The following is an 8,867-nucleotide window of genomic DNA, read 5'->3' on the forward strand; positions in this document are numbered from 1 at the left end:
AATTAGTGACCTTCATGTAACTTGGGACTGCTGTACTGTATCAATGGATGATGACATGATCATAGGACTAGACTTTCTAGAGGCCAACCATGGGATCATCAACATTAAGAAGGGAGTGCTGTTTCTCGAGGACAGGAAATTTCCTATAAAGTTGATATCCGATCCACATGAAGGGCACCCAGGCTCTCGCGTCCGGATACGGAGAACAGTATGTGTACCACCTAACACTATAGCCCAAGTGCCGGTTCAACTAGATAAACCATTATCTGGTGACTATGTTGTTCCCCCTCACACCTAAAATCTAATGTTCTTGGGTCTCATACCCTTGGAAGTGGCTCTACAACAACTATGAGCTTCATAAATGACTCAAATACATCAGTCAAGATCAAAGAGGGGACTGTGGTTGGAGAAGCTGAGGCTTATGCTGAAATATGTCCAAATGACAGTAGTGCTCTTCTCATTAGAAAGAACCAGACATATGAACCTGATGATAAGTTTCCAGAACATCTTATGGATCTGTATGAAAGATCAACTCCAGGACTTAGCGACAGTGAGAAGCATCGTGTCAGACAGCTGCTGATAGATTATCAGGACATATTCTCGAAGCATGATTTAGATTTGGGCTGTCTAACCTCGGTTACCCACAGAATAGACACGAAAGATAATCCACCAGTCAAACATAAAATGAGGAGAACGCCACTTGGTTTCCAGGACCAAGAAAAAGCACAACTGGACAGAATGCTAGACGCTGGTGTCATACAACCTTCCAACTCGAACTGGGCTTCGGCACCAGTGCTAGTGAGAAAAAAGGATGGGTCTATGAGGTGGTGTGTAGACTACCGGGCACTTTATGAAAAGACGGTAAAGGATTGCTATCCACTACCAATTATTGAGGACTGCTTAGACACTCTTCAAGGAACGGAATATTTTGCTACCCTTGATATGGCCTCCGGTTATTACCAAATAATGATAGATGAGGGGATAGGCACAAGACTGCTTTCATTACTCGTTATGGTCTGTTCGAACACACCCGTATGGGGATGGGGCTATGCAATGCTCCAGCCACCTTCCAGAGGGCAATGCAACTAGTACTTCGGGGTTTAACATGGGCTCAGATCTTGGTCACAAGACTGCTTTCATTACTCGTTATGGTCTGTTCGAACACACCCGTATGGGGATGGGGCTATGCAATGCTCCAGCCACCTTCCAGAGGGCAATGCAACTAGTACTTCGGGGTTTAACATGGGCTCAGATCTTGGTCTACCTTGATGATGTTGTAGTATTAGGTCGCAACTTTGAGGACAGTCTTCAAAATCTCAGGAAAGCCTTTGACAGATTTAGGCAATATAATTTAAAGCTAAAGCCTAGGAAGTGTGTCTTGTTTAAAAAGGAAGTAGAATTTCTGGGGAAAGTAGTTAGTAGTAGGGGCATATCAATCTCACCATCAAAGACAGAAGCTGTTAGGAACTGGCCTACACCCAGTAATGCCACCGAGCTACTCTCTTTCTTGGGATATCTAAATTACCATAGGGATCACATCCAGCACTATGCTGCTATATGTGCAGTTCTGTATGACTTGGCAAATGTGAAGGAAAAATGACTTGGACCACTGTGCACCAGGAGGCATTTGAAAAGGCTAAGATGGCTTTATGTTCCGCACTTTGCTTGTCATACCCTGACCCTGAGGGACTCTTCATCTTGGACACAGATGCCTCTGATAAGACCATTGGTGCTGTTCTATCACAGGTGCAGGAAGGCAAGGAAAAAGTAATTTGTTATGCAAGCCATGTACTATTAAAGCCTCAACGCAAGTACTGCACAACTAGAAAAGAGCTATTGGCTGTAGTGAAGTTTTGCAGCCACTTCAGACATAACCTTCTGGGGCGACGGTTTCTCCTGCGCACAGATCATAACAGTCTTGTGTGGCTTATGCGATTTAAGCACATAGAGGGGAAGCTTGCTAGATGGCTCGAAGAACTGGCACAATACAACATGGAAATTGTCCATAGACCTGGCAGAAAGCATACAAATGCAGATGGAATGAGCCGCTTGCGGGACGATATTGCAGGAGCAAATGTTAAAGATCTTCCATGCGGAGGCTGCCATTATTGCCAGAGAGCACACATACAATGGGGACGATTCGTTGAGGATGTAGATGACGTTGTGCCTTTATCGAATCGACCATCTTTGTCTCCGGTGCTTAAGGTGAGGACAGTAATGCAACTAGATGACAAGCCTGGGCAAGGTAATTCTTGTGTGTGCAACTGGGCAGTTGGAAGTTAGCCATCTGAAGTACGTAAATTGCAGGAAGAAGACCCAGAGTTATGTCCAATCATTAAGTGGCTAGAGAATAATATTCAGCCCAAACAGTCAGAGCTCCGTTTACAGAGCCCAGGTACTCGGACACTGTGGTTGAGTAGAAAGAATTTGCAGTTTATAGGCAGGGTTTTATATTACAATTGGGATGGTAAGGCAAACAGGAGTCTCTGCCTGCTCGTGCCACAAGGACTACGGCGTTCTGTATTACATGGTTGTCATGATTTAAAGTCATCTGGCCATTTAGGCCAACAGAAAACTCTTGAGCGTTTAAAGCAAAATTATATGTGGTATAAAATGTCCAGGGACTGCATAGATTATGTCGCCTCTTGTCAAACTTGCAATCAAAACAAAAAACCTAATGTGAGGCCAAAGGCTTCCTTAGGTCAGTATCACGCTGGTTTTCCCATGGAGCGTGTTCATTTGGATATCCTTGGACCATGAAATATATGGAGATAACGAACAGTATTCAAGCTCAAAAGTCCATTAATCAATACAAAATAGGAGCAGAGCAAACAGGGACCTCCAAACATCAGAGGTGGGATCAGGTGCCATGGAGGAGTGAGCATCCCCTGCCGACCGGTCACACCCGCCGTGTGCTCCTTGTCATGATTGGGAAATAACGGAAAAATCCGTAGACAATTCAGTGTGTAAATAATGGCCTACCAATTAGTATGAAAAACGTCAGTCAGCATTTGACTCAATGATAAATTGTATTTGCTGACAAGGTCATTGTATCGACCATAGAACTTACGAAATGATGACTTTAAACGAGACATCTGATATTCTTGTTTCATCAACTTATTTGTCAATAATTTACCTCGTTTTAGAAAATGTACATACGTAGAGCATGCTCTTGCGTATCGAATCAACTGAGAGATATATACCCCGTATGCAGGTGATGAAGGTATATTGCTGCATAAGTAAGGGAAGTTGACGATTGAAAAGTTAAAGTCATCACGTTTATCATAAAGCTTGGTTGTTAGATTACCATTAACGTCTTTTTCAAGTAAAATATCCAAATATGAAACAGATGTTTCAGACCATTTCATACAAGCGAGGATGGTAATAACTATGTGCTGATGATGATTGATCAGTTTACCAAGTGGGTGGAGATGGCAGCTCTCCCTGACCAATGCGCACTTTCTGTAGCTCAGAAATTCTTGGTGCATTTTGTTGTCACATTCGGATGTCCTTTAGAAGTACATACTGACCAAGGAAAGAACTTTGACAGCAATTTGTTTTAAGCCTTGTGTGAGATGCTACAGATAGCCAAAACACGAACTACACCCTACCATCCCTCATCAAATGGGCAGATAGAGCGTTATAACACCACCGTTCTTCAGATGATAAGATGTTACATAGAGAAAAATAATAAAAACTGGGATAGAGATCTCCCTCTCCTAGCAATGGCCCTTCATTCCACTATACATCGCCAGACAGGTTATACTCCAAACCGCCTTATGCTTGGCCGAGAGGTTATTCAACCTATCCATTTGCTCACTGGAAATATCCCTGATGGTCTTAACTCCCAGGAGCCAAGTGATTGGTGCATTGATCTTTCCAATCGAATCTCCAAGGCTCATCATCATGCACGTCAAAATATACAAATGGCACAACTAAGTCAGAAAAGGGACTATGACCTTAGACTGTGTGAAAACCACTATAACCCTGGGGATATTGTGTACAAGTTGGATTCAACGACTAAAATTGGTCAATCATCAAAACTTAGACCTCCATGGACTGGGCCGTATCTGGTAGTCTCATGTGATGCTCCACTTTACACCCTCAGGGATCAGAAAAAAGAGCGTGTGCTGCACCATGATCGGTTGAAACTGTGCAAGGACCGAGATATCCCCATGTGGTTACGAAGGTTGCGTTATCAGTATTTCCAGGATAGTACATCTAGCATGGTTTCTAAGGATCCAGATTTTAGTATGGTTCAGCAACCCAAGGGGCATGATCAAGACGAGGATCTTACTGAGCCAATAGAATGTCAGGACCACACTGGAACTTTAGATGATAACGAGCACCTTGTGCTACCCAAGGTTGCTGAACAGCCAAGACATGGAAGTAGTATCAATCCTGCATCCAAGTACAAAGACTTTGTGTAGACTCATTATTTTGTACATAGACCTATGTATATATACCTTTGTTTGTATTTTCTTTTCTCTGTTTTCTTTCAGGAACAGCCAGTGGTCCTTACATTCAGTTCAAAATATGTTTATTTGTATGAGCGATTATATTTGTAGACTGCTAGAATAATGGAAGAAAATCTGTGGGATGTTAATTTTGTCCCTGACTATGATACTTCATCTGGGAGCCAGTCAGAAGAACGGATAACCCTGGATGAGGTGATGTCTGACACCAGCATCTCAGGAGATACACAAGATGCGAACAGGGATCTGAAACAGATGATCGGTAATCTTAGATTGAGTTCCTGTAGGTATGGTAAAACTTTTGACTTCAACTCTTCTTAATGGATATTTGGCTCTGTGAGTATTCAAACTTTCATTGATCTGATTCATTAAAGTAGGGGAAGGTTTCACTTTTCTCACCCACAAGACCATACTTAATATTTTGACTTTTCCCGTATTGGCTTGAGCCGTCATCATGTAGAAATCAGGTCTAGCTCGATTAAATCTCAAACGGACGTCGACTCCATTGAGTAGAAATCTATCTTGTTGAAACAAATCCAGATGTAAACAATCCAACAAAGTAATTTTCTTACTAGCATCTATGGCTTGATGACGTTTTCTGTATCCTTCGTTTTTAGAATTGGCTGGGTATGCTGGAATGATGGGTTTGTTAATGGTCACAATATTAGAAACTGCAGCAAAGGTCTGATTAGCAGCCACCCCCAGATCTGCTAGCCCCCTTTCGTCCATGTGTCCTGCCGTATCTTTTTCCCATAGACTACAAGCTTTCATTTGTGTGGCTAAAGTTCTGGGTTTGTAAGACAGTAATTTCTCCAGATAAGCTTTGTAAGGATAAGTATCGGTCCCTGGAGTGATTATTTTTCCATTGAGATTGACATCAATTTCCGTAAATAAGGAATGTAAGATATTATTCACTGGGGCTGTTTTAGCAGGATCTCCAGCCAGATCACTTCCATCATTTTGGACAAATTGACATACCATTTGAAGATAAGTTTGAGATAAATCTAGATATTGATCTCCTTGTCCTTTAATTTCAAATTCGATCGGAGCTGTCTCTGAATCTAAAGTACTAGAAATAGGGTAATATTCTTCCCATTTGGAGTCTTCTAAAGCAATATTAGTGGGAGGGACTTGGAACAATTGTAAATTATCCATCCCACAGGCACAGGAATCGGGCTGTAACATGATGTCTGTCTACTAAGATTGATTTTTCACAAATGAAACTCTTCTCCCTCGCACTCCTCTATTTATAGTCTCTCAGTCAAAGACATCTAAAGACCTTGTTTTCTTCTTGGGAATATTGTCTCCTTGATTTTTTTCTTTTTCTTTTAGGACCTCCTCTAGCCAACAGAACTCTTTCTGTCTGTTTTCTTTTTTTCTTACTATCTCCTAGATTCATTCTTTGCTTCACCATTCCCGAAGTATTTTTCAGGGCTTGTACTCCGTGAGTTTTGATAGCGTCTTTTAAAGATCTCTTATTATCTAACACGTCTAACCCCGTTCTAGCAGCAGCGGTCAAGGCATGTTTAGCTCCCGTTTTCAGTAAATCCGTAAAAAATCCTTCCCCTCTTTGATAGATTTTTGGGGGTGGATAATAATAAGCTGGTGGTGGGGGTGGGGGTGGGGGTGGTTGCTGTTGACCCCCTCCTAATATTCCACCTAATAGATTACTGACTACTGGAGCTGCTAATTTTAACACCGGAGCTAAAAGACCAAACCCGTGTCCTTTTTGTCGTAATAAACCTTTATGATAAGTCCAACCGTGTCCTCTCTGTCTTAATATTCCTGGATGATACTGCATGGTGATAACTGTTCTTAAAAACTGACTTTCCTGCACTCTGAGGACTTCCTTTTATACCCCTTTAGGGCTGAATACAATATAGACAGCATACCAGACAAGCCATGACTCCCAATAGGATGTAACACAATAATTGTACACTCATCTCAGTACACTTTTCTAAAATGAAGTTTGACTAGAGTTTTTCCACTTAAAAAAGGCATGGGTTTTCCCAAAGGTGTCATGATGTGTATCTCAATGGTATCAAAATGTTTTTTACTCAAAGGGAGATATTCCGCACGTATGGGTTCCCATTTACATTGATTGTCTTTCTGTTCAAATTGACAAGGGACCACTCTTAATAATTTCAAGGCATTCGATCCTACGGTCTGGGGTTGAATCAGATCACAATACACATACATGGATTTTAAATTTCGATATAAATCTACAGTCTCTGGATAACTGATGTTAATCCATTTGGTCATGTCTTCTGTCCAATTTCCGGGACTAATTTAGAACCATAAAATCCTAATTCATAAGCCAGACTTAAGGGAAGACGTACAAAGATGGGAATTTGACGTAAATGAGTGACATAATTCACTCGATCGAAATCCTCCCGATAATGAAATTTCATCTCAATTTTTGAGGGTTTTTCTTCTTTCAGGTCTTGTATCACTGTCTTTAAGCTCTGTTTTAAATGTCCATACACCTCATCCTGATCACTGTCCACCACCATCACACTTCCTTGATCTATGGGTTTCTTTTTCTCGGTCCATTTGTGATACTTTTTCCAGATTTTTTTCATGGTCTGTACTAAACCTTCATTGATTTCTGCCAGGATAGCTGTAGGGTTGGGATAAGGTCCCGGTCTAAATCGAAGTCGATACAAATTCAATTTCTCTTTAGGATCATAAGTACCGCTTAACCAATAAGCTTTACTCCAATCTACTAAAAGCTGGGTTTGTTGAAAAGTGATGGGAGTACTTTTCAATAATTCAAACCGTCCCCACTGGTACTTATCGGGGTCCTCGAGATCCAGTTTCTATGATGGTGAAACGCCTTTAAAAAGGTGGAACTTTTTCCACTATACACACTTCGATATAAGATTCATCATGACTTATATTTTCTATACTACAAGGATAAATCATTTCGGTTAATGCTACTTCCCATTGACCATCCGTTAAATCCACAGATTGTGATAATAAAGTTTTAAATTGAGCGATCGTATTCCTCGGAAAAGATTGCATGGAGCTATCACTGGGTAATGTCATGTAAAAACCACTGCTCTCAGCCATGTTCAGTAAGAGACTGAAAGATATTCACTTCTGACCCTTCAATTTATATCACCAAATTTGGTTTTTATTTTTTTAAATTGCCCATCAAATCAACATTAGGAAAAAAAAACCTTTTTTTTTAGGTTTTAGTCCCTTATACACAAACACTTGGTAGAGATTCAAGTATACTCATTGTGACGTCATGGTCACAAAAATGTCACATGGAAAAATAAGATCTGTGATTTATGTTTCTATAATTTTTATTCATAACAAGAACAAACAACAAACATCACAAACAACGAACATTCAAAACTATGTTACTGTTTGTGTATTTGTAGTCTTTTTAGGGGTATGATGTATCATCGTAGGACTAGGCATAATATAACCTACGGAAGAACTAACACAGACCATCCAATATTCTCGATTAGTATCATGTAAAGCTAACATGACCACACTGGTAATGATAAGAGATACACAAATGAATAATTGTGCAAAATAAACAATTTCTTCTCGAGGCACTTTTTCTCCAAAAAATTTCCAATGAGGAGTTATTGAATGAGATCCGTTTGGGGAATCCATGAATCGAAACTAGGAGGATATCCTTTCCACCGCACTTTGACTTCTTGAATGATTTTTTTCCCTACACGTCGCTTTTTATACTTCGTACACATCATCTTTTTTAATAATCTGTTGTAATTCTTTTTCGTAAAAAGTGCCTTCTAATTCCACACCATGATCATCTTGGATTTTATACACATAAGGATATCTTCCAGGCACTCTTTTAGAAATGGTAAACAGTTCTGTAGTCCAGTTAGGTAAATATCCTTTTTCAAAAGTGCGTTTGGCTTTACTAATGCGGACCCGATCTCCTTGTTTAAATTGTGTTTTTTAGGAAACTGTTTCCGATTTGATTTCCCATATAAAGTTTTCCAGACTTTCAATACATTAGAAGCATTCACTTGAGCTGGTGCTCTTTTGATACTCCGATGATAAGAATGATTGTAAGCATATACTAAATCCCGTAAGACGTCTAAATACCGTCTGGTTTCATGACGAGTGAAATAACGCCACATGCGTGCTTTGAGGGTTCTCTGAAATCGTTCCACGATACTGGCTTTAGTGTCCGTATTACGAGTGGTAAAAAAATGAATGGATTTAAAAGTGTGTAAGAATTCTTTATTGGTAAATTCTTTGCCTTGATCGGATTGAATGCGGATGGGACGTCGTCCGTCTTGTTGAAAAATCTCTTCTAATCCTCGAATCATTTCTTTTCCTGTTTTCTGTTTTAAAGGCACTACCCAAGCATATTTAGATAAGACGTCAATGGCACACAATAAAAAA

At 40.3% G+C, this 8,867-nt stretch overlaps 1 protein-coding gene across 1 annotated transcript; it reads right to left on the minus strand.

The window, feature by feature from the left end:
• Window positions 1–4,691: 4,691 nt before the first annotated feature.
• On the minus strand, window positions 4,692–5,660 carry LOC133204825 (uncharacterized protein F54H12.2-like). The gene has a single exon (XM_061340568.1). The coding sequence runs from the start codon at window positions 5,658–5,660 to the stop codon at window positions 4,692–4,694; it is 969 nt and encodes a 322-aa protein (XP_061196552.1).
• Between the last annotated feature and the right edge of the window lie 3,207 nt (window positions 5,661–8,867).

This window comes from Saccostrea echinata, unplaced genomic scaffold, assembly GCF_033153115.1.
Source record: "Saccostrea echinata isolate AGI-Se365-2 ecotype Australia unplaced genomic scaffold, CSIRO_AGI_Sech_v1 ptg000054l, whole genome shotgun sequence".
In the NCBI taxonomy this organism is placed as follows: Eukaryota; Metazoa; Mollusca; class Bivalvia; order Ostreida; family Ostreidae; genus Saccostrea; species Saccostrea echinata.